Source organism: Nematostella vectensis, chromosome 6, assembly GCF_932526225.1.
Source record: "Nematostella vectensis chromosome 6, jaNemVect1.1, whole genome shotgun sequence".
Taxonomy (NCBI): Eukaryota; Metazoa; Cnidaria; class Anthozoa; order Actiniaria; family Edwardsiidae; genus Nematostella; species Nematostella vectensis.
This window is the reverse complement of record NC_064039.1, coordinates 14,108,112-14,134,228: the sequence shown is the minus strand read 5'-3', so window position 1 is coordinate 14,134,228 and position 26,117 is coordinate 14,108,112. Positions and strand designations below refer to the sequence as shown.

General features: G+C 39.7%; 2 protein-coding genes across 14 annotated transcripts in view; one reads left to right on the top strand and one right to left on the bottom strand.

Annotated features, from left to right (window-relative positions):
* Positions 1 to 189: 189 nt before the first annotated feature.
* LOC5506706 (DNA damage-regulated autophagy modulator protein 2) lies at positions 190 to 18,433 on the bottom strand. Of its 8 annotated transcripts, none has more exons than XR_007312015.1 (11): positions 10,240 to 10,307; positions 8,339 to 8,419; positions 8,077 to 8,130; positions 7,849 to 7,916; positions 7,631 to 7,773; positions 6,749 to 6,929; positions 6,255 to 6,376; positions 5,849 to 6,076; positions 2,067 to 2,558; positions 1,498 to 1,663; positions 190 to 997 (listed from the first exon to the last, which is right to left on the bottom strand). XR_007312015.1 is itself a non-coding variant. In XM_048729279.1 (9 exons), the coding sequence occupies exons 1-8, from the start codon at positions 10,290 to 10,292 to the stop codon at positions 5,897 to 5,899; spliced, it is 882 nt and encodes a 293-aa protein (XP_048585236.1). In that variant the 5' UTR covers positions 10,293 to 10,307; the 3' UTR covers positions 4,981 to 5,469; positions 5,849 to 5,896. The 8 variants fall into 8 exon arrangements, 5 of the variants coding, with proteins under 5 accessions (XP_048585236.1, XP_048585237.1, XP_032231039.1 ...); XR_007312016.1 differs by having other exon boundaries at positions 2,067 to 2,555; XR_007312017.1 differs by having other exon boundaries at positions 5,873 to 6,076.
* A 1,678-nt stretch (positions 18,434 to 20,111) lies between these two features.
* The window catches only part of LOC5506705, a 38,153-nt gene continuing 32,147 nt past the window's right edge, over positions 20,112 to 26,117 (top strand). The window contains exons 1-7 of one of the 6 annotated variants that reach the window (XM_048729533.1): positions 20,112 to 20,279; positions 21,231 to 21,288; positions 21,933 to 22,193; positions 22,530 to 22,712; positions 23,030 to 23,269; positions 23,720 to 23,905; positions 25,833 to 26,102. In XM_048729533.1, coding sequence (XP_048585490.1) covers positions 20,265 to 20,279; positions 21,231 to 21,288; positions 21,933 to 22,193; positions 22,530 to 22,712; positions 23,030 to 23,269; positions 23,720 to 23,905; positions 25,833 to 26,102 — 1,213 coding nt within the window. In that variant the 5' untranslated portion in view covers positions 20,112 to 20,264. Of the gene's footprint in view, positions 20,280 to 20,769; positions 21,115 to 21,230; positions 21,289 to 21,932; positions 22,214 to 22,529; positions 22,713 to 23,029; positions 23,270 to 23,719; positions 23,906 to 25,832; positions 26,103 to 26,117 lie in introns of those variants that run through there. The other 5 variants (XM_048729532.1, XM_048729531.1, XM_048729534.1 and 2 more) reach the window with 5 other exon arrangements.

Below are 26,117 nucleotides of genomic sequence, written 5' to 3'. Positions count from 1 at the left end.
ATTCCGGCGGATAGTGGCTTTAAAAATATCTAATAATATTTCGCCATTACTGATTACCACCTCAATGGAAATGGTATAATTGTTAATTATACAAGACATTTTTTCTTTGCAGCCACTGTATTGGCTGAGCACTAACCCTTCGTTTCATGGTTTCTCTGTTTTTTAAGTTTATAAAGGAACAAAAATAAATTGCTTCTAGTATTATTTTATTAAACAAAATAAATCAGTTTATTGAAGGCATTGTGTGTCAAGAAAGGGCAAGGCTAAGTCTGATAACCTTAACAGTCAATCTTAAATCATTAACACATTGATGACTTTCAAATGCGGATCTTGTCAACAGCATCCCATCAAATAGCCAGACAATAAGCTGGGGAGGGGGGGGGGGTGCATTTAAAAAAAGAATAGGGGTGCAACCCCTGTGCTCAACCCTAGGTGCATGCCGGTACACTTTTACATACCCAATTATTATTATTCCTCAAGGAATTGATGGGGTGGAATTATTTATGAAATCGAAAGTTAATTTGACAGGAAGTGTACACATAATATTACTGTGTTTGGGGTACAAGGAAAATGATAAATTTCTTGTGTATATTATATCGATAAGCTAAGGAAACAAAGAAAGGACGTCATCAGTAAAGTATGAGGGGGGGGGGGGGGGTAAAGATTAAAACAAACTCTTGTAAATTATGTCCATTAAACTGTTTACATTTTTCCTTGAAAAAAAATGTACAATCCAAAAAAAAGTAGATAAAGCACAAACGAGAACGAAGAAATAAGTGAAGATCCTATGTATTTCAGGCTTGAATGATAACCGCCCATGTTTGTGTACTTTTTTAACGAGTTAGCCATTATAGAAAGATTACGACGCGACAATTGAATAAATGACGTCATTTCATCCATGTTGATCACGTGAAGCGCAGAGCGCCGGCACCAATCCCGAACCCTACCCCCTTGGGGCCGTGCTTTTTGGCATAACAGGTCTTGCATAAGAGCTCGACTGAGAGAGAGAAGGAAAAGCAAGTCAGGTTAGTGGGAGAGTAGAAACGTCTGGCTGAAAGGGGTGGGTAGGCAAGAAAAATATACCAAAACAAGCAGTCTCGAAATAACATTGCGACCGCCTTGAGACCCCCACCCCCTAACGAACCCAGCCACACCCGCACCCACATCATGCCCCCCCCCCACGACCTCTGCTCCCTCTACGGCCTTGTTCGATGTTTGGTTCCTTCCTTTGACCACGACCATTACTTTCTTGGTTTGCTCTCTCGTTTCGACGAGAGAGCAAACCAAGTTCGTTTGTGGAGAGATAAATAGATAGATGACAAGGTTTTTCGATAGTTATTGGTGCGTTTCTTGTGTCCAGATTGTATCTATATTGTCCACATAGAACCTTCACCACCCCCTCCCCAATCAACACCTCATCCACCCTCACCCCCCATAGGATAGCATGGGAAAAAAAAATAAAATAAAACAAGAAAACAAAGACACATATCAACGTACACCCATTTTTGACCCGAGAGCACAGATTAGTAGAGTCCAAGGCTTTTCTGCAATCAAAGCAGTAGAAGCAGGAGCGATGGAAAGTCCGTCCACCCTCGTCGTTTCTCTCGTTACCATAAACCGTCTTTCCGCACCAGTAACAGCTAGGACCCCCTCCGTATTTCAGCTTCGTGGCGCAGAGAAAAAGATTACATACAAACATAATCAATTGTCAAATATCGATCCAGCTATTTCAAGTGCAAATTACCCAACGTATAGTTCTCATTAATTTATTTAGTGTTTAGTAGGCATTGTTATTTTTCTGTTGCAGACCGGATATTTAGGCTATGTCGGCACAGATAGCCAAGACTACGATATGTGCATAGTGGCAATGGGACATACGAGCTGTGGATAAATTATAAGAGAGGGGCGTTTGTTCAGACACACTATCTGCTACCTCCCTTGGGACAGAGAGCTGCCGAGAATTGTACGAAAGTGCAGGCTTTGCAGACTATTATAGATAAGATATGCAATCACTGTATTGCACGAAGTTTGTGATTAGACCTTCGATGCATCTATCCCATACCAACCTGTGGAGTTTTGACAGTATTCTCCATGGCGCACTATTTTAAAGATATCTTCGTCAAGCAGTTATTGTATGATGTATCCTTTCCCATAACAAATCTGATCAGTCATCGCTGGTCAGTCATCCAAATCGACTTCGCAAGCATAGTTTGCATTTCTTGGGAACAGTTTATGAAGAAGCGTCGACCCCTACTGGATTGGGTTAATTAAAAATTCGCAGCATTTGAATTCAGATAAAAAAAATACGCATCATAACAATTCCGGTATATTAAACATTCGCATTGTTTCAATACATTCAGTGTATTAAAATATAAGTGCAGACAAGTTTTTTTGTCATTAAACCATATTTTTTTCTATTAAGTGAAGGCGCAACAGATTTTATTATGATGTACACAAATGCCTCCTGTTGTCCTTTTAAGGAGAGTAATAAAGGTACTCCTCGTTTGTTGTTTGTTTGTTGTAATATCACTTCACTGATTGGTTGAGCTTTCTGCCTGCTGATATAATAAAGGTAAAAAAAACTTCAATCAGGGTCAGAAAGGAAGGTAGATTGATCATAAACAGATAGAACTTAAATTTTTAAGCCCCCATAGAAGTTAATTTGAGAATGGGGATGGGGGGGGGGGGGGGGGTAGACTACACTTATTCGACATCTGGCATATTTTGTTGAGCCTTCTGTCTTACTTTGCCTTATTTGCGCAGAAATGATTCCTCGATATCTCAAACAACCGGAATAACTCTAACTACCGGAATAACTCGAACTATTGAAATAACTTGAACTATCGGAATAACTCTTATTACCGGAATAACTCGAACTATCGGATTAACTCGAACAATCGGAATAACTCGTGTTAGCGGAATATCTAGAACTATCAAAATAACCCGAACTATCGGAATAACTCGTATTATCGGAATAACTCGAACTATCGAAATAACTTGAACTATCGGAATAACTCGTGTTACCGGAATAACTCGAACTATCGGAATAACTCGAAATATTGGTATATTTCGTATTACCGGAATAACTCGAACTATCGAAATAACTTGAACTATCGTAATAACTCGTATTACCGGAAAAACTCGAACTGTCGAAATAACTTGAACTATCGGAATAACTCGCGTTACCGGAATAACTCGAACTATCGGAATAACTTGAATTATCGGAATAACTCGCGTTACCGGAATAACTCGTATTACCGGAATAACTCGAACTATCGGAATAACTTGAACTATCGAAAAAACAAAAGCATTTGTCACATTTTCTCTCCACAGGGCTCCCGCGTCAATATTTGGCTGTGGATGATAACGATGAACGATGACCATATGACAGATGCACGATAACGATGACAGATACACGATATGACAGATGCACGATGAGGATATGACAGATGCACGATGAGGATATGACAGATGCACGATGAGGATATGACAGATACACGATAACGACACGACAGATGCACGATAACCACACGACAGATGCACGATGACGACACGACAGATGCACGATGACGATATGACAGATGCACGATGACGATATGACAGATGCACGATGACGATATGACAGATGCACGATGACAATATGACAGATGCACGATGACGATATGACAGATGCACGATGACGATATGACAGATGCACGATGACGATATGACAGATGCACGATGACGATATGACAGATACACGATGACAATATGACAGATGCACGATGACAATATGACAGACGCACGATGACGATATGACAGACGCACGATGACGATATGACAGACGCACGATAACGATATGACAAATGCACGATAACGATATGACAAATGCACGATAACGATATGACAAATGCACGATAACGATATGACAAATGCACGATAACGATATGACAAATGCACGATAACGATATGACAGATACACGATAACGATATGACAGATACACGATAACGATATGACAGATACACGATAACGATATGACAGATGCACGATGACAATATGACAGATGCACGATAACGATATGACGGATACACGACAACGATATGACGGATACACGACCACGATATGACGGATACACGACAACGATATGACAGATACACGATAACGATATGACAGATGCACGATGACAATATGACAGATGCACGATAACGATATGACGGATGCACGATAACGATATGACAGATGCACGATAACGATATGACAGATACACGATAACGATATGACAGATACACGATAACGATATGACAGATACACGATAACGATATGACAGATACACGATAACGATATGACAGACGCACGATGACGATATGACAGACGCACGATGACGATATGACAGACGCACGATGACGATATGACAGACGCACGATGACGATATGACAGACGCACGATGACGATATGACAGACGCACGATGACGATATGACAGATGCACGATGACGATATGACAGATGCACGATGACGATATGACAGATACACTAAAACGATATGACAGACGCACGATGACGATATGACAGATACACGATAACGATATGACAGATACACGATGACGATATGACAGATTCACGATACCGATATGACAGACGCACGATACCGATATGACAGATACACTATAACGATATGACAGATGCACGATGACGATATGAAAGATGCACGATAACGATATGACAGATGCACAATGACGATATGACAGACGCACGATAACGATATGACAGACGCACGATAACGATATGACAGATACACGATAACGATATGACAGATGCACGATAACGATATGACAGATGCACGATAACGATATGACGGATACATGATAACGATATGACAGATGCACATTAACGATATGACAGATGCACGATGACGATATGACAGATGCACAATAACAATATGACAGATACACGATAACGATATGACAGATACACGATAGTTTAAAAAAGATTGAGTTCACCAGTGAAAGAAAGTGTTATTGTTTATTGAATAGTATAAAGACAAATATATTTTCTTAAGAACTGATGATAAATTGAGACTGAATAATCAAAATAATTTGAAAACCCGTTTTTGAAATCTCGCGGTAGCACTCTGTGTACGGAGATTTAAGTCACAAAATAGAATAATTTAGTAAAATTCTATTACATCGATGACCAGCACGATTTTAAGTGTAGACTAAAATTTTACACACATAGAGTATGATACTATGATATTAAATACAAGAGTTTGGTGGGTAAAGGTTCGGACATTCTCAAACACAGAAATTTCGCAAATAATTTCCATAACAATAATTAAAAAAAGAATCTTCCCCTTTTTTGTCTTCGCTGGTTCTCCCGCCTGCTCTCCCGTAGCTTTGGGTATCCCGAGGATTGGTAAAGAAATCTCTAATATGAAGGGGTCGTCAGAGGTAGCTGCCAAATTCTACTCTGGAAGGGCCTACGTCATCGGAGCGCTAGTAAGATAATCAGGAGAACCACATTATTCATGTTCAACTTTATAGCTCTCCTACTCTTCTCTTATGGCAAAACCTTGGACCACGAGTTCTCTTGGCGATCCAGGCGTGGTTCCGTGGGTTCTATAGAACTACGCCTTTAAGCTAAATGATGCAAGTCCTAAGAGGCAAACAATTGCCTCATTGGAAGACTTCGGTTGCGATTATAGAATTGAACCACTTTTGGAAAAATTCTGGATACAATTTGTTATCTTACGTGTTCGTAAGACAATTCCCGTATAAAAAATTCCAGGAGTAACCAAAGTCGCAGAGAAAAAAAATGGTAGTCTTATCGCCAGATATCAAAGAGTCAGTCTCAGGGTATCAATAGTACACACACCTAACAGAATGGAACTTGCGCTACCTCTACAGTCCCCTTCCTTGGTTGCTATGCGACAATACCAATAACATCATCACTGGATGGACTAAACACCTCAGCCTCTTTGGGGACCACCTTTATGGCGATGGTGATTTTCTTGAATTCTCGGTAGTAAGTCATGAAGAACAGCAGAAAACTGAATCCCATCAACCACTCACTGAAAGTGCTGGCTAAGTGGCTGTCATATCCCTAAGAAGTAAACAGAAGGTGTCTAGCGAGGAATGTTCAATGGAATTCTAAATCTTGATGTGCAAAGGGAAGTATTAGTTTTTTCAACTTTTATTCACAAAAAAACATTATGACCATTCAAACTATTTATTTGTGTTTTTTTATTGTTAGGTGTGAGTGATCTTACATGGACACATACCGACTGATCAGATGTCCAACTATCCAGTGGGGTAGTGGGTGTGATGGTGGTATTGCCTGTGATGTTCCTAGACCCATGGGCACTCTTCCATTCACTATTTGCCACACCAGCTCCAATTAAAGCTTAGTCACAATCAGTCAAAGACAACAACAATGACAATTATTCTTATATATTATGCTATAGGTATCATCTATGATCCCTCTATGGCAGGAATTTTAAATGATTAGCAGCGCAATTGAAGAAAATTCATACCAATGCAAAGTGTTTTTCCCTTTGAGAAACTTTATTACAGACCTAGTTTAAATAATGTTGCAGAGGAGAATCTATGTAACGATATATAACTAGTATTGCCTCATATTCATCAGATAAAATAAGCAAATAAAGGTAAGCACTTTTAACATATAATTGTAGCTATTCAACCTATTTGAAATAAGTGTGTAATACATTGTACATTGTTATATATATCTATAATTTGCTGTTTATCAAGAGGATACTGATGAGGAAAAAAATGGTTGATGCAAACGAAAGAGCAAAGCGTGTGAAGGCTGTCAATGCGGTACTCATCCCTTGGTTCTTCATTTTGTAGGAAATAACACTCTGAATCCAGCAGTAGAGGATACCCAGTCCAAATACAAGGAACGCTCCAATAAAATGAGGCACTGAGATGCTAGTGTACTGGAAAATATATAGGGTTTAACTTTAAACTTTAACCACCACAAAATACAAAAGATTGAGTCACAAATACTGAGGATACCCCATTCCCATTCTCATAAATTTTTATAACTCTTTTTGGCCCAAAATCAAACAAAACATTTCCAGGTCAACAATTTTCTAATAAGCTCAGTAGGCAAAAATGCTCACAACTCCCTAAGAGTATCGAGGTCATTCACTAGAACGAGAGATTATCAGCGAATCAACCTTGTGAAAACATACATAAGCACAGCATATTATACCCCAATATACTTAATGACAATCCTAGGGCACTCTCCTAATGGGAAAAAGCAGTAATTTTCAAGCAAATTACAATTAAAACTGTTGTCAGCAACAGGCTGTAGCATTGCCATTCAATGTCTGTCATTGCTAGACAGAAGAGACTCTGCAGTGCATTGTTGGAAATTTCAAAGCAAAGCATGCTGTCTTCATTTAGTGGTAGCTGAACTTGACTGGTAGTGTGGGACTTGAAAAGGGGGGGTTTCTGTGAATTGCAGTGCTTTCGCCCACGTCGCCCATCTCCCACCTATATAAGAGTAGTTTCGCCCATGCATCAATCATCCTTTCCGTCTTTGTGCAAAAGTACTCAGGAGTGAATAGTTTAAAAGCAAAAAATGCTTTACCTATGTTGTGGGCAAAATTACCAATCCAAAAAAATAACTTACCTGAAAATTTGCCACCATAGACAGTCCAAGACAAGTAAAAGCGGATAGCCAGATAGAGATGTTATTCAATTTCTTAACAAGTGGCATACTAGTGATGTTAAATTCCTTGATGTGCTTATAATGAATATACATTGCTGCAAATGCTGTAAACAAAGAAGTATCTATCAAAACCCAAGTAAAATATCAAGTTTCCATTCTATTTTAAAATAAAAACATACCTACGAATGCAGCAAGATTTAAAAACTGTCCAAAAATGCAGCTCTCAGGTACCCTACTACCTGCATCACTAAATCACACAAGATGCATCAATGAGTATTATAATTATTTCTTTATTAAACTTTAAATTAAAACAACATCTATCTAAAGAACTGCAACATTTTAACAATACTTCTTACTGTACATTTTTCTAAAAAAATAATGTGCAGAGTAATAAGATTGTTTCATACCTTATGTAAGGAAAAAGGGCATCAACATGTCCATAATACACTGCCATGCCATACCTAGGATTGGTAAAAGATCCACCATCATATCATCACTTTTTTTATATTTTTCTCGAAGTTTGAGCTTTTATACAAAACAACTAGCACTTTGCATAACTTCTGGCAAAGGAGTGTACCTTTTTTAATAGATGCAAAGCCAAAAAAACAACAACAGAAAGGGAGGCTAACCGTCAAGTCATAATATATAAAAATGATGACAAATACTCACGCTGTGAAAAAAGCAATTACTGCCAGAAGGCCAAGGGTGATTGGCAAGAAATGGAGACTGGAAAGTGGATTAAACGCCATCCTGTACATAGAGAAAGTGTACTTCATTTACCAAAGTAATAATGCATACATTTTAATGAGATATAAGGGATGGATTATCAGATAGTATTATGTGACCGCATAAAACCCATGTTCGCCTGAATAACTCAAATCTGTAATATTGAGATCTGTAGAAAATTCAAATTTCAATCAAATTCAATTCCTATTACAGAATTTGAAACTATATCTATGCTTTCTTTTGGCTAGATTGATATAAATGAAAGGTTTTAAGAATTTTAAGGGAATGGGGAAAGGAAATAGAAAAAATAGTTAAGCACAGCTTTTGCAGCAAAAAATATAAAAATTAATACATTTAATCAGATATAAGGGTAGGATTATCATATAATATTTAAGGGAATGGGGGAAGGAAATACACAGCTTTAACAGCAAAAAATATAAATAAAAAATATAGAGAGAGAGCCTAATATGGTGACAAGACAGTTTAGAACAGCACCCATTACAGTTGACATTGTGGTGAAAAAGTGTGTTTATTTGCAATACAAGCCTTACCATCGCCCCACAATCAGCAGGCTTCATAGAATAGCAGAGCAAAGTGATGTGTTGTTATTGAACATAAAGTATACCCCCCTACCACCAAGGTACACACTCTCATCTATCATATTAATCATAACAACTACAAAAAATCAAAGAACCATCGCTAGTAAGCTCCAAACGCTCTTGCTCCAAAGAAGACTTTTAACCAAATACTATTGTGGAAAACACTTCTTAATAATACAAACTTCGAAGACGTAGTAACATTCGTTAATTTGCCCAGCGGTTGACTTTTGATGTACAGTACAAAGCAGTACAAGGCACGGTGTCGGTAAGATATAGAACTTTATCTTGCATTTTCGCAAGAAATATAGCCCAGTTAAGAGCATCCCGCAGAGAATATACCAGTACCATGTGTCAATACTTATACTTACTTAAAAGACTTGGGCAGGAATCAGATTAGAATTGAAACCACCTACGTCCACTCTCCTCTAAATGATTTTACTTTCACGATTACACATTCTGTCGGTCATGTGACTACAACAACCTGATAGGCATGATGGGAACGAAAAAAACATTTCGAGGCAAAAAAAACGAGGGAGACCAACGAATCCTCAAAATTTTGGCTTTAAGTTTTCGTTGCTGTATACCATGATAACTCTTTCACTTTTAATGATAATCATACATAGCTGTCAACCTCGCTTTAGGAAAAATCTGGAGAAAAAACAGTGAATGTATCAGAAGTACCAAGATAGCTAATGCGGGAGAATACAGAAAATGTATGGGTATTTTCAAGAAAATTAGGCTTGAGAAAGGTTCAAAATCTTGAGACTCCCGCCTAATGCGGGAGAGTTGACAGCTATGATCATAGTATTTTCATTGGTGGGGGTGGGGGGCGTTCATGCCGAAGAGGACAGGTGGAGCGTCAAAGTAAGCATACAGGAGAAATGTTTATTAAAACAAACATAAGCCGTGAATAAAATACTTTCAAAAATAGTTCAGTTCATAACTAGGTCAATCTAAGAATCATCTAAGAAACCATTGTTTTAGCGAAAAACATTTCCTTTTGTATTAAAATCTTTGAGGCAAGGTGATTTTAGTTACTTAAAATAAACTTAACTATAAACATAATTCTCGAATCGGTAGAAGGCTTTTAAATTTCTTTCACTGTATTTCTATATCTGGAATAGGCCCTCGACATGTAACGGAAGCAATCTAATGTTGCATAAATAGATAAATTCTAACAAACAGCTGCTGTGAAGCTTTTTTCAAAGCGATCAATATACCTTAGCTATTATTCGCTAAACTTACCAAGAATTTTTGTTGCCGGAATCGTACGGTTTCTTTGGCGATATTTGTGCCATTTTGTTTTACCAACTTTCGCAACCGAGTCACCCAACAAGAAGTGATAACTTTATGTAAATTTTGATCCCATTTGTCGCGCTACAAGGGGGTATGCATTGTTTCTAAAAATATCCCACCCCGTAGCCGAATAAATCCCACCCCGTATCGGTTTTGTGTAGTTACACAAATTATATTCGAGCTCGAGGCGGTAGAAACTACAGTAAACCCTTTTCTCTCAAACAAACGGAATTTCTAAAAGATAGAGAAAGCTGTTTTCTAAAACTTGGCGTTAGTTTCTTCACATGCGATGTCTGTAGCGTGTTATTTACCTTCTTCTTCAGAGTGATCTTTGCAGATTAAATGCAGTCAATACTGCTTTTCCGATAGTTATTTACATCTAAAATCCCTGTGAAGCGAAGTTTGTGAGTATTTAGGCACAACCATCTATCCCGCGTGCGAAAAGTTCAAGTTTGCTGCCATTTTATAAAATGGAAGAACAAAAGCAGCCTCTGTAAAAGAAGGAAACGACAATCACTCACAGTTTTTGCCTGCATAACATATCCACATTTTAGATAAATATTTTATTTTTATATGTTATCGCCTGTGGTGGATTCAAAGCGGAAGAAAACATCTCTGACCAAATATGGCGGCTTACCAGTGATTTTATGGCGGTGAGTAAATATCGAACTAGCGCTGGCTTCCTTGCTCGGGTCAATTAGAGGACACGGAACCCACCGACCTCGACACTAGTTTAACTGATTAAGTCAGAGTCTATGTTATGTATTTTAATATAAGAATGCCTTTTTTTTCTCTGATTTACAATATTTTTAGATGAATGAAATTAAATTTTTACGCAAATGTTCAGAAATCATGTCACTCAAGAAACCCTTGTCATTGGAATAAGATTTAAGTTACTTAGGCCCTGGCCAAACGAGGACACATGTTGCCGAAAACATGTTTCCTAAATGTTTCCGAGGGTGGCCAAACGGTCACATCATCGGGAAACATGTTTCCTCTGCAGCGCCACGCGCACTGTCCACGTCAAGTACAGAGCTCGGTAAATATCGAAAAAGCAGAGCTGTAGATTAACTTTAATAATTTCGAAGTTGAAAATAATGTTCTGTATACATAAGGCAATCACGGCGAGCTTTTTGGGAGTGATTTCCTACGGCAACAACGACAAAAATTGTAATTAAAAATAAAAATTCAAAAACAGCTCGCGCTCGTTTGAAATAACGCTATTCTTTAGCGCGCGCGCGAAAATAACGAAATCTGAAAACTTTTTTGCTTAAAAATCGCTCCATTCTTTATTTCTTATCTGTCAAGTTACCATAGAAAAAAATGAAAATTTAGTTGTTTTTGCACTATTGAAGTTTAAGACATTATTTCGAACTTGATCACATCTCTTCTTTGTTGGATATGTCCCATAGACATTTCCAATATTCGTAAGACGCAATCAAACGCTTTATTTCGTCTGTCCAGTGCCTCTCCCTTTTCTTTGGCCTTATCTGCCCAACAGCGACATCTTCGTCCGCCATTTTGATTTGGTAACCGCGAGTGTTGCCAGGCAACAAGCCTAGAAATTGTTGCCTTGCGTGGCTAAACGAGGATACATTCGGAAACAATGTTTTCACGCGCTTGGAAACATAAAATGTTTCTTCCTCGCTATGGAAACATTTTTTTGTGTCCAGGCGCCCGTTTCTCGAAACACCCGAGAATTCTCGGGCCCGAAAACTTAATTTTGCATTTTTGCCCAAAACTCCGCATGTTTTCCTTTTTGGGCACCGCTTTCATGTTTAAGAACAGTTTGAACTTCCTTTTGGTTCATATTCAAAATGAGATAGGTAGATAGGTAGATAGGTAGGTAGGTAGGTAGGTAGGTAGGTAGGTAGGTAGGTAGATAGGCAGGTAGGTAGGTAGGTAGGTAGGTAGGTAGGTAGGTAGGTAGGTAGGTAGGTAGGTAGGTAGGTAGGTAGGTAGGTAGGTAGGTAGATAGGTAGGTAGGTAGGTAGGTAGGTAGGTAGGTAGGTAGGTAGGTAGGTAGGTAGGTAGGTAGGTAGGTAGGTAGGTAGGATAGATAGAAGAAAGAAGAAGCAAAGGAAAAAACGGCAATGACAATGTCTAAGGAACGCGAACGAAGAGATCAGCTGCAAGCTGGACAAAAAGTGGAGGGAATGGAATTGGATGAAAACATTAATTCACAACATATAAAAAAAATTATAAAATAAAAAATTCAGCCAAAAATTGTCGTTTTTGCCAAACGCGGTCACTTCCGTAGAAGGAAACTAATATATTCCTTATTTGGAAAAAACTGCATGATTATTGTTATTTGGTTACCGTACAGCAGGTGCTTTGTAACATTATGAGTTTAACCAGAAGAGAAAAGCAGTGACTGTGACCATTTTTAGCCAATGGAGAAAGTATCTGAAAAGAAACTAAAAGTCCTCGGTACCAGTCCCTCAAAAAGACAAGTTTAATTTCTCAAAGATGCTACTAAACCAGGTTGCAACCTGATAATGGTTGATGCTAAAGATGACGTAAAAGAAGCAGAAAAGGCTTTTCGATCTTCTCCTTAGAAGAAAAGTGCAGCACGAGAAAAAAAAGAGAGCGAGGAAGACAGGAAAATCAGATATGAACGAGGATTTTGATGAGAGAGAATGAGCGCTTATAGCATCAAAACGTTTTGTTTATACTTTAGATATGGAACATATAAGCACTATATAATATTATATAGCGGAGACCATAAAAAAAGATGTATTTAGGGTGTATATACAGGGTGTATATACAAAGCGTGGCTTAATCAGACCCGTACCCAGGATTTTTCTTGGGGGGGGGGGGGGGGGGGGGGGGGGGGGGGCAAATCCGAGAAAGTGGACCTTATTTTCCGGGGGGGAGGAGTTCTCTGAAAAAAATCTGCCCACCACCGAAAAAAATTAAAACAAAAAAGGATTTTTAATGCATTTGCAGTATTTCTACTGGACGTTTATTGTCGGATTTGGCTACATACCAGAGTGATCTAGCTTATGCTTTATAGTTTTGTCTAAAAATAGCACGTCTATTAAGAACCGAAAGTGTACCTTCGGCCGTGTTGGGGGGGGGGGGGGGGGTGCGTTGCCGTTTAATACGTATCCTTGACTCCTGGATTGTGCATGCCAAATAATTGCCCCCAAACCGAGACAAGTTAAAGCCGCATTGTCATCAGTTTACTTCCGGACGATTACGTAACAAATCTCCGATGATTTTTAACGGAAAACGCGAAAACTATTTCAAAATATTGAAAGCAGTGTGTCTATTGGAAGTTTATTTGAGGTTGTGATTGATAATTTAGAGCGGATGGCCTGTTAAATATCTTGGATTCTAGTAGATTCTTTTGTCTTTTAACGGTTGAGGTTTCCGTCGGACCTCCGGAAGTAAACTGGTGCAGGGGCTCATAAGTAGGGGCAATCAACTTCCCCACATTCTGGTAATATATAGGTGTCACGGCGTTTCCTAGGATCAGGCTATTTTTAGACGCGCTGATTAGCCAATCAGATGACAGGGCGGAAAAAATTGACTTTGCCTCAAGGAATCCAAAATGGCGGCCGAGAAGGGGGAAAACGACGCTTGCTTTTCAAAGTCTTCCTACGTCGTCATATGCCTTCTTATTTCTGGATCCTTTTTGTCGCAGAGAAAGAAACGTTTAGTTACTAGCCTTGGACTATTTATTTCTCCATAAGTGGGCACTTGCCATCTGATTAGCTAATCCGTGCGTCTAAAAATAGCCTGATTTTAGGAAACGCCGTGACACTTATAATATAATACAGATGATTGCCCCTACTTATTAGCCCCTGACTGGTGACAATGCGGCTTTAAACAAAGAAATTATATAGTAGAGACAACTAGGCATATGTAGATTGTGCTCGACGCAACTTTTGGCGTTTTCAAACTTTTCGAAGGACCCGATCCAAACCATCAAAAAGTTCGTTATTTCATCTAAAAATGGTCCTGGACAGTCCTCACTCGTTTTACGTGTGCCCACGAAATCTGGACAGCTGCTATTATAACGGGTGTTTAAATATACAGCGGTTATATCGAGGTCGCAAGGGATGCTGGGGCAACTCTCATTAAACCCACAAGGGGATCAATCTCTAGGAATCCTAAAATCTGCGTGAATGAAGGGAAAAACAGGCAACGAAAGAGCGATCAATCGACGTCGTCAAATGCAACATGCGCTACGGATCGTGTGGTAGAGTTTCCAAAACAGCGTGTAGTGAGACTTGAACGATCAATATAGGCTGTGAACTTTATTACTGCCTAAAGCATCATGGAGTATATTATATACTAGCTAGCCTGAGTATCTGGCAATTTTATTTTTCAAAAGTTGGAGAGGAAAAATAAAAGAGAAACATAGGAGGGCCTGATACTCAGGTTATATACTAGCTTACCGATCCGGTACGATTGCTGTCGTTGTAATATTTGTCACTACAGGTCAGTGATGAGTAGACCCGACTTCTAGCTAAGCTTTTATGGTCACTTCTCTATTTTCTAGTTTATGTGTTGTCCTTGTATCTACTGTACATCTATTCAATAATTTTCTTGTTAACCCATAAAAGTTGAAAATAGAAACGGTTGGATATCGAGCAATAGCTACTTAGAGGCATTATTTTGAAACTGTCTCTCTCCCTTGGAAAAAAAATGTTTGTCTGTTATTGTTCCATCAAATGTGCATGTGTGTATCAAATATATTTTCGGCAAGATTCCCTTCTCTTCCAAGTTTTATCAATGTCACTCAAGAATCGAGCATTAAAAACTGGTCATCAGGAGAATGATTTTCACTACATGAAGCACCGGAAACAATAAACAATAACAACAAAAAATTAGGCAGCTGCACTGCACAGTGTGAGATAAGTGAACTTATTAAAGAATGAAGAGTAATGATACTGGAGTTTTATCACAGCAATATTTTTTATTTTATCTTTTCACTATTTAATTACTCTTTATTTAAGATTTTGTGGAAAGGGCTTTGCTTTTCTTCAATTGTTTTACTTGTGTTCAAAATAGGCAGTTGGTATAATCTATCTTGTAACAGAAGTATTAACTCTATTGGAAGAAAGGTTCTTTTTCAAAGTCTGGCAGCATCAAAATAAAACAGTGCTGTTACAGTTCTGGTACTGTTAGCTATCCATGTGGTATTTTTGGCTTTTTGTATGCAATGCTGGGCAACACATTCCTAGAAATAAGGGACATTAGCCAGCGGTTTCTCTGGGCTCACATTTTGCTAGGCCCGCAAAGAATAACAGCGGTATCACAAATAAAAATAAGATTCCGGCCAGCACAGGGGCTCCCCTTTTGTTGTTACACTAGAAGTTTTTAATCAGGTTGACTAAAATTCCAAATAAAAGTAGTATTAGCGGTATTTAAACGTGCAAGGGGCATCTCTGATTTGATACGTCCAATGAAAAGGGAAGTGCGGCAGTCTTGCTGAGGTTGGAATACATTATATGCACAAATTTAAAAAAAATGTATTTTAGAAAGGCTTTATGGTTCCCCTGTGCCAATCCCAGAAAGCCGTGCGGCCGTTTAAAAACAAAATGGAGAACGGACGAACGGAGAGAAGTTGTTCTTGCGGAGCGCACCGTTTTCCTTGCTTCAGTCTGTATCTTAAAGACAACAATAATGGTTCCTGAACTAGGCATAACTACATCAAATGTCATCTCTTCGGGAACAAGATTGGAAGGCGCTACTGCCTATTGAGCCTATTTTATTGGCCAATTTGATGGAAGGATAGTCCATTTACCAATTTCAAGTCCTGCACCTGTGATGCGGGGAACAGTTCTACCTTTTAAACGACTACTTTTATGCCCGGTTTCAATGAAATTACAGAGAATGTATGGAGAATTGTATGCTCTCAAGCGAACAAAAGTGCGATGTCCAAGGAACAATTATAGGGCTTTCTCTGGCACCGTTTGAACGGAAAGTGTATCACTCGAATGGCAAGTTTTTTTTTTCGAGTCCTGCATCGTGAGCCCAAAATCTCTGAAACGAGAAAATTTGATAAATTGTGATGTCTCCCCACATTTTCTTATAGCAAATGGCAGCCATTTTGACATTGTATGTGCACTATTACGCATGCGTGGCGGCCATGTTGTCTCTTATTTCTGGGAATGATCTTCAGATACCGCATGCTCAATTAGCCATCTCTATTTGATTTGGAATTTGTGTCTTTGTATGCACAATGTTGGGGATCAATGGAGGGGATCAAATTTATCATAAACAACAATGTTCATTTGTTCGTGTTCAGTTTGTCACAAAACAGTATTTTCTCTTTGTGATGACCATGTTGTGGTTCAATATGCTTCAAATACATCATAAACAGCTGGGGTCACCCAGTCCGATCCCTGGCCTGTCTTTTTTTTATATATGTATTCTCTGTTCCCAACATTTCCATAAGCAGTTCATTTCTTTAATAGCTCCTCTTGTTCTTCTAAGATTAAGGATGTTACATCTTTAATGCCTGAAAGAAGAGGGAACATTGGAATTGATTACTTCAGTAGGTATGGTTTTACCTAGATAAAAGTGAAAACACTTAATTATTATTTTTTCTTTTAAAACAATATTTTCATCATGCCATTTATAACCTTACTAATTTTCCACAACTATTGTTTTATTTTCGAAGAGAAAATTCTTTTGTAATTGTAAAGTTAAAGTTAAGTTATGATAATGTTGAAAAAAATATGCTGTATCTTTGAAAAAACTAAATACACAGAATATAAAGACAAGAAAGGTCTTCCTTAGCAATATATGACAGGATGATATTTGTCAGCCTTCATTAAATATCTCAACGCAGTCAATAAAGTATAGAGAGAACGAAGAATATCAAAGGATGTGTTATGATCAACATGTTTGATTAGACCACGAATTCTCAAAGCAAACTCAAGAAACAAATGTATAAATCCAACCATCTAAGTGACATTGATACAGTAACTAGACTACTACGTATTTCTGTCGTTAAATTCTTACTTACCGTGAGGAATATACGCCTGAATTTATAGAACTCGTAAGTATTTACATATTTACATCAAAACAAGGATATATGACTTTGATATGGCATCTTGACGTCAAACTAAAGCTGGTACGGTGTTTTAGTCTGAGCGATTGGTTAGGGAAAAAAACGAACAAACGAGCATTATAAAAGCACAATAATAAAAGAAAAATAACTTTCATATTCTCAATACAAATCGTCGTCTAAAACTCACCTTTTGCAGTTTTTTTTCGCTTTCTGTTGTTGTTGTATTGTTCGCTTTTGTTGTAAACTGTGAAGTTGTCGAATTTCTGATAGCAAGGAACTCGTCGACACAAGTGAATGATTTTTATGGCTGAAAACAGACATCAAGGCCCTTTCTTCTCAGGATCTCCTTACAAGACGTGAATGAATATACAATGGTAGTGTAGATCCTCCTCTTTTTAGCTGTTGCGACGGGCGGGATTCACGAACACTCGGGTAGATTTTACTATCGACTCGTACTTCAGACAAAACGGTTCCTAAACGACTTCAGTCCATTTGAATCCGCATATTTTCTCATTAAATACTACCCTTTTTTCTGTGAACATACGAACTTTGAACTAAAAACACATAAAAGCGTAAGACCGAGTGGGGCCTGAGAGTTGCGCGGCTGGATTACTGGCTGGCTGGCTGATTTGTGACACCACAGGGTAACCGCGCGATGACCACACAACCAAGTCGCATAGCTTACCATATTTCTATACCTATGGAGCTCCGCGCGCGGCCTGCGGCCGCGCTGGCTCCGCTATTGATTAAAGTAACTTTCATGCTGTAGGCTTAGTTCCAAAATACTGAGACTCAAGAAAATATACTTCACTTCTGTATATAATTTATATTTGTTGTATTCCTCCCCCTAATAAGAAGCTAATCAATCGAGGTTTCAATCTGCTCGGTTCTAGCAGATAATCCCTGTCATTTTTGTTCCTATTCAGTAGTAATCAAAGAAAATCTTAAGCTGGTAGAAACAAGCAATAAACGATACACCCTAACCTACCTTAAGAAGCTTCGTTATAGTTGAAGATGCTTTTCCTTCCAATAAAACTGCCAATATTGTACGTGCGATTAATGACCGCCATCTTGGTCTTGTTTCTCGTGCGAGCTGGCGCATGAGCACTTACGATTGCAACCGCGCAAAGCAGGCTGGTCACACTTTAAAGTATGACCAGAAACCCTCGCGCGCCTAGTTTGTCCTTCGAAGCCCGCATTTCATTGATTAGAGTTGGTGTCTCCGCTCGGTCGCTTCAGGCGACCTAGCTACGACAGCAATGATGTGTATACTGCATAATAACATGATGCCTATCCAAGTGAACTTTGACTAGTAAGAAAATTTACTAGAAAATACGTTGACAAAAGTATTTAGATTTTAGTGATTAATTAAACATATTTTAATGATTGGAAAAATATTTAATGAAATTGTTGAAAAGAAAACAAGCAAACAAATATCTTCTGAGCATTGATCTAGAACAAACGATTCTAGAGAGCGAGCAACTTTTTTTAATTTCTGGTGGCAATTTTTGAATATATTAGCAGTTTTAGAGCAACTTTTGGGCATATTTTCAAGCAACATTTCCTAAATTTACTAGCCTAGAGACAACACCCAAAGGAATGAGTGACCCCCTTTTAAAATCCAAACCCTTTCGACGCCCCCCCTTTAGACCTCGGAAATTTTTCGAGGCCCCCACCCACAGTATCCTCCCCCCCACCCCTCGGGATAATAAATAAACTTTCCCTTACATAGAGTATGTTGACAATTTTGAAACAAAGGGCGCGTAATAGGTAACAGATACTAAGACAATGCGCATGCGCACGCTCAACCAACATGGAAGACTTTCTTGCAGAAACCAGCGTATAAATATAGAGGTCACAAGCCGACACAGGGCGTTTTATACTATAATTCCTAAAGCTTAAAGCCTCATTGTCACCAGTTTACTTCCGGAGGTCCGACGGAAACCTCAACCGTTAAAAGACAAAAGAATCTATTAGAATCCGAGATATTTAACAGGCCATCCGCTTTAAATTATAAATCACATCCTCAAAGAAACTTCCAATAGACACACTGCTTTCAATATTTTAAAATATTTTTCGCGTTTTCCGTAAAAAATCATCGGATATTGTTAGGTAATCGACCGGAAGTAAACTGGTTACAATGCGGCTTTAAACCGAAAGTTACAGGATTACTGTGTTGCGAAAAGTACAGAAAGACCACAAAAAGTTCACGCATGCAGGCAGGCAGACAGAACGTGAACGCTGACAGAGTCTCGGATACTCTAAGCACCTAGACTCAAAACAGAATTAATAAAAGAAAAAAATGGCCATTGGCGTTTGTACATGTCATGTCACCTTGTTTAGCCAGGCCTTTACACTAAAAAAAAAACGTGTCTTGTTTTCAAATTTCGACGGCCTTATGTGCACGGTAATATTTTGTTTGGTTACGGTCCTGCTTTGGCAACGGTCCTTATCATTCTTTTATCTGTTCATGTCAATAATGTCAACATCTATACCTTCATAACAAAAAACATCAGTGTATGGAAGATTTACATATTTATGAATAATGAAAGAAATATTGAATGTCCTGAATGAGAAACAAGCATATATAGCGCCCTAATTAATGGGACACCAATAAATCATTCAAAAAGTACAGGGATATATATTCTAGGCAATAGCTTTGTCAGAGACCTGTTCATGTCAATAATACAACCTCTATACCTTCATAACGAAAAACATCAGTATATGGAAGATTTACATATTTATAAATAATGAATGAAATATCGAATGTCCTAAATGGAAAAAACAAGCATAAATAGCGCCCTAATGGGACACCAATAAATCATTGAACAGTACAGGGATAGATATTCTAGGCACTAGCTTTGTCAGAGACCGATGGGATGAAGTACTGGAAGATAAATGAACTTACCAAAACTGCCCCTTATTCCAGCAAGTCGACAAAACCATGAAAACAGTTAAGGTAGAATGCACCATAATGCTCCATTTTATGTATTTTCACACATATTTGATGAGTGAGAAGTTTGCAGTAGAAACACCTTAATTAGGCCTTAACGCCTAATTCTGAAAATGCAAGTATTTACCCGAGGGGTTTTACTGTACTTGTCATCACAGTATGTGATAGTTAGATCGTCACAATCTCGCCTTGTGTGTGTTGTGGTGTGGAGCCCGATCGCTACAAGTTGTTTGCTTGTATTGCTTTTTTGTGTCTCAGGTCAAAGGCCCTCGTTCACAACATATATCCCATGAATTTTCGATTGCTAAAAAAATTCGTACCTGACAGTAGCAGAAAATGGCAAAATTAAAATTGTAAGGTTGTGTTAGGTTACATTGTGTTTATATTTTACCTAGAGGTTGCTTGCATTATATAAAACAAAATAAGCTTTAGCATTTTTTGGTAGATGATCCGTTCCTGAGATATGATTGAGCAAAGTTGCCATAGATCATGAAAAAGTAGCAATTCAGATTTCAATTCAATTTCAGACAAATCAAGAGTCTTACAATTTGCCATATCTCAAGAATGGATTATCTACCCAAAAAATACTGAAGCTTTTTTTTATATTACACAAGGAACATCTACGCAAAAAATCAAGCGAATATAAGCTAACACGACCTTACAATTTGAACTTTGCCATTTTTTGCCCCTGTTTTCGTACCTTGGTTGCTAGTTTTGTTTATTTGGGACACATTTTTAAGAGGTTGGAAATTCAGGTATTAGTGTTACTACTGTCTAAAACGAGACGAACAGCTCTCAACTCATTGAACCGTCGTTAAAGAAAGAAAGAGCGATACATTCGGTATGGTTCGTGTGACTGTTCTTTCCTTGCCACACGTTAATAATATTTTTTTTTGGTTGTGATTTTTTTTACACTTCATGTTGTTTATTCATGAGCAGAATAATTTTCATTTGCAGGTGATTATTGCTTCTCTTTTGGTCTACTTGGTACTTAAAGCTGGAATAATAAAGGCGGGTTAGTATAATTGAAAAATTGTCTATTAACTGTCGCTAGGGGACTTGTAGCATTGCTTTGCAAAAAGAATAAGTAAAACCACAGGGTGAAAAGTTAGTAGGGGGACATTGACATGAATTAGAAATTCGCAACTGCAAAAGATAACAAAAGTAGAAGCCACACTTTAGGGGATAATGGTTTTCAATGCCAGCGAAACGCAAAGATTTGAACGTGTAAGCAGGCGCATCACATTCGTTTATTTATTTTGTGGGGGGTCTGGGGTTCTCCAGAGAAACATTTTGGATATCTAGACTAATATTATCATCATTATCATTATCATAATCATTATCATTATCATTATCATTATCATTATCATTATCGTTATCGTTATCGTTATCGTTATCATTATCATTATCATTATCATTATCATTATCATTATCATTATCATTATCATTATCATTATCATTATCATTATCATTATTATTATCATTATTATTATTATTATTATTATTATTATTATTATTATTATTATTATTATTATTATTATTATTATTATTATTATTATTATTATTATTATTATTATTATTATTATTGTAACGTCCATGCACCACAGCAAGGCGGGCGACGCCCCACGAACCACTCTTCATCACCAAAACGTTTTTCAGGAAACCTAGCTCTTCGCCAGTCCACCAAATCCTTGAATATATGGGAAGGCAGAGCACCTCCTCACCTCGCTGTGGATGGGGTAAACATGTCGAATTTTTTCACTGGGTCTACCATCTGGTGCTTTGGGACCTCCCCAGACCCTACTCACGGAGGGTGGTGGCGGGTGGACCTCGGACGGACCCACGTGGTGGACGAAGTGTTTATCATATCAAGGGGGGATTGTTGCCCAGAAAGACTTGCGGGACTGGAAGTCAGAGTTGGTGCGTATCTAAAAGCAAAGGTGTCCCGCAAAGGGTAGTCCGTTTATACACAAAAAGTCAAAAGAATATAGTGCAAATATAATCATATAGCACTGTAGGTGTCAAACCAGGGGGTGGGAGTGGAAAAGTATATATACGTGTAGAGATGATGAAATATATAATGTTGATGAACTGAAATGTTCTTTACGTAAATGATGAATGATTATATTTACGTAGCCATTCCCAAAGGAAAAGGAATGAAATTGTAACATGCATAACATTGAATCAGAAACAACACATGTATTTGCCGTTTAAAACAATTTATACTTTGAAAAAATAAACTGTGTTAAAATTCAGGAGACAGCCTGGTGAATAACGGCATAGAGAACCCCATGTGTGGAAGTAAGATAACCACGGGACCTATCAGCAAGCCCATCTACTGCAGGCCGGGTTTGCGAGGTCGCTACGTCGTACTTTACATCCCTGGAGTGAATAACAGACTTGAGATATGCGAGGTGATGGTCAACTTGAACCCATCAGGTATAAAAGATCCCTAGGGAGGGAGAAAGGGGTGAGCTGTTGAAGAAAGATATATGGGAGATAGATCCCCAAGAGAGGGAGGGTTGAGGTAATGGCATTTCCCCTATTGAAGGGTGCTTATGAGTGTTTCTTTTTCGTAATAACGAAGTTAATGCAACCACCATATACATTAATAGCCTCAAATTGATTCGGATAAATATAATGAGATACAGGGTACCTTTCGTTCTTAGAACTTCCAATTACCAATTGGCATTTTCGAAATTTGTTTGTAATAGGTGTGTATAGTTGCTTGAAAAGCTGTTTCCCCTCAATTCTAGCGAATCTAGCATTGAACAAATCTACTGCCCAGTCCACTACTGATCATTCTGGTGATGCTTCACGAGCTGTTGATGGGAACACTGACGGGGACTATGGTAGAGGAAGCTGCACGCATACACAGGATCAACCAAATCCCTGGTGGCGCGTGGACCTGGGCATTACTCAACCAGTCTCAGAAGTGTTCTTGGTGAATCGTGCATCAGGTTCAGAAAGACTACACAATGCTGAGGTCAGAGTTGGTGAGTGATAACATTACACCTTACTCCTGAATCAGGCGCGTATCCAGGATTGGTTGAGGGGGGGGGGGGGGGGGGGGGGAGTGCGCGGTCATATGTATCATATTGGAAAAGCATAGTATTTGGAGATTCCTTAATAAAAAAATGACCCACTTTTTGGGCCACCAAGGGGGGGGGGGGGTGTGCGCACCCTGTGTACGCGCCTGTAAATCGTCTGGTAGTAGTGAATGGCTATGAAGCGCTGGAATCAGAATTCGTGTCAGAATCAGAAACCCAATCCAAGACCACCACAGTGGACCGAGTCATACTTTGCATGCATCCACGAAGCCTTTCAAAACTCCCCCTATCTATTATTGCTTGAGCAGGGAGTTAAACTCTGAAACTCTACTTGAGTGTTCATAGAATCTCTGTTTGATGGAATTGCTTATCAATTCCCCTTCTGTTTGAGATAAGGTGACGATCTGACCGATAACGGCAACACCAACCCTCTCTGTGGAGACATGTTCTCCATGGCAACACTGCAGAAGCTATCCATCTACTGCAAGCCGAGAAGATCGGGACGATATGTGAACGTACGTCTAGTGGGAGCTAGTATGGTACTCACCCTGTGTGAGGTGGAGGTGTACTCCGAGAGCAAAGGTGCGTACGCAAAGGTGTCTACTCCGAGAGCAAAGGTGCGTACGCAAAGGTGTCTACTCCGAGAGCAAAGGTGCGTACGCAAAGGTGTCTACTCCGAGTGCAAAGGTGCGTACGCAAAGGTGTCTACTCCGAGTGCAAAGATGCGTACGCAAAGGTGTCTACTCTGAGAGCAAAGGTGCGTACGCAAAGGTGTCTACTCCGAGAGCAAAGGTGCGAACGCAAAGGTGTCTACTCCGAGAGCAAAGGTGTCTAGTCCGAGAGCAAAGGTGCGCACGCAAAGGTGTCTACTCCGAGAGCAAAGGTGCGTACGCAAAGGTGTCTACTCCGACAGCAAAGGTGCGTACGCAAAGGTGTCTTCTCCGAGAGCAAAGGTACGTACGCAAAGGTGTCTACTCCGAGGGCAAAGGTGCGTACGCAAAGGTGTCTACTCCGAGAGTAAAGGTGCGTACGCAAAGGTGTCTACTCCGAGAGTAAAGGTGCGTACGCAAAGGTGTCTACTCCGAGGGCAAAGGTGCGTACGCAAAGGTGTCTACTCCGAGTGCAAAGGTGCGTACGCAAAGGTGTCTACTCCGAGAGCAAAGGTGCGTACGCAAAGGTGTCTACTCCGAGTGCAAAGGTGCGCACGCAAAGGTGTCTACTCCGAGAGCAAAGGTGCGTACGCAAAGGTGTCTACTCCGAGAGTAAAGGTGCGCACGCAAAGGTGTCTACTCCGAGAGCAAAGGTGCGAACGCAAAGGTGTCTACTCCGAGAGCAAAGGTGCGTACCCAAAGGTGTCTACTCCGAGAGCAAAGGTGTCTACTCCGAGAGCAAAGATGCGCACGCAAAGGTGTCTACTCCGAGAGCAGAGGTGCGTACGCAAAGGTGTCTACTCCGAGGGCAAAGGTGCGTACGCAAAGGTGTCTACTCCGAGTGCAAAGGTGCGTACGCAAAGGTGTCTACTCCGAGAGCAAAGGTGCGTACGCAAAGGTGTCTACTCCGAGTGCAAAGGTGCGCACGCAAAGGTGTCTACTCCGAGAGCAAAGGTGCGTACGCAAAGGTGTCTACTCCGAGAGTAAAGGTGCGCACGCAAAGGTGTCTACTCCGAGAGCAAAGGTGCGAACGCAAAGGTGTCTACTCCGAGAGCAAAGGTGCGTACCCAAAGGTGTCTACTCCGACAGCAAAGGTGTCTACTCCGAGAGCAAAGATGCGCACGCAAAGGTGTCTACTCCGAGAGCAGAGGTGCGTACCAAAGGTGTCTACTCCGAGAGCAAAGGTGCGTACGCAAAGGTGTCTACTCCGAGTGCAAAGGTGCGTACGCAAAGGTGTCTTCTCCGAGAGTAAAGGTGCGTACGCAAAGGTGTCTACTCCGAGAGCAAAGGTGCGTACGCAAAGGTGTCTTCTCCGAGAGTAAAGGTTCGTACGCAAAGGTGTCTACTCCGAGAGCAAAGGTGCGTACGCAAAGGTGTCTACTCCGAGAGCAAAGGTACGTACGCAAAGGTGTCTACTCCGAGAGCAAAGGTACATGTGTTGGTGGTGGCGGTAGTGGGATTTTGACAGGTACCCATCCTGTGTGACGTGGAGTTCTAATTAGGTAACTTAGAGGAGAGGGACTGGTAAATGGAGGAAGTGAAAAAGCGCCTCTATCTGTGCGGCGTGTATCTGGCTAGAGCTAGCATGACACATCCTGTGAGATCTTATCCTAGTGTAGGGGTGAGTATGTAGTAAAGGACTGTAGGGTTCTACCGCGAGAGAAAAATATAATTGCCATGAGAGAGGAGAGGATCAAGATGGTGAAGAACCCTGTTTGTGAACTTTGTGTGGTGGACATATTCCACGGCTCCACGATAGTAATGACTCATTGGAATCGAGAGAAATGGAAAAAGTGGGGACGCCTTTTGGTAAAATAAACGGGTTGACAAATCACAAACACCTTCTATCTCGTCAACAGCTGTGATCCTCAACAAACCCCCACCACCGGAGGTGCCTGAAATCTACGACATTGAAGCTACGTTTGCAAACTTTACATGCCCCGAGGCGTTCGGGTACCCTGTGCCAGATGTAGCCTGGGTACTTAATGGCAAAGTTTACCAAAACGGTTCTAGTCGTCATTTTCGGACACCAGCCTTGGAGGGGGTGGCGTATGGGGACTTGACATTGGAGTGCATCGTGTCCAACAAACACGGCTCTGACTTCTACCAGTTTCCTGTGAAGCATCTCAGTAAGTGTTAACTGT

Coding starts and splice junctions, on each gene's coding strand:
- LOC5506706 (XM_048729278.1), bottom strand. CDS start 10,292: ATGGCACAAATATCGCCAAAGAAACCGTACGATTCCGGCAACAAAAAT. Junction 7,774..7,848: donor AAATCTTGCTGCATTCGTAG/GTATGTTTTTAT, acceptor CTTTGTTTACAG/CATTTGCAGCAATGTATATT. Junction 6,077..6,254: donor GTTGGACATCTGATCAGTCG/GTATGTGTCCAT, acceptor TTTACTTCTTAG/GGATATGACAGCCACTTAGC.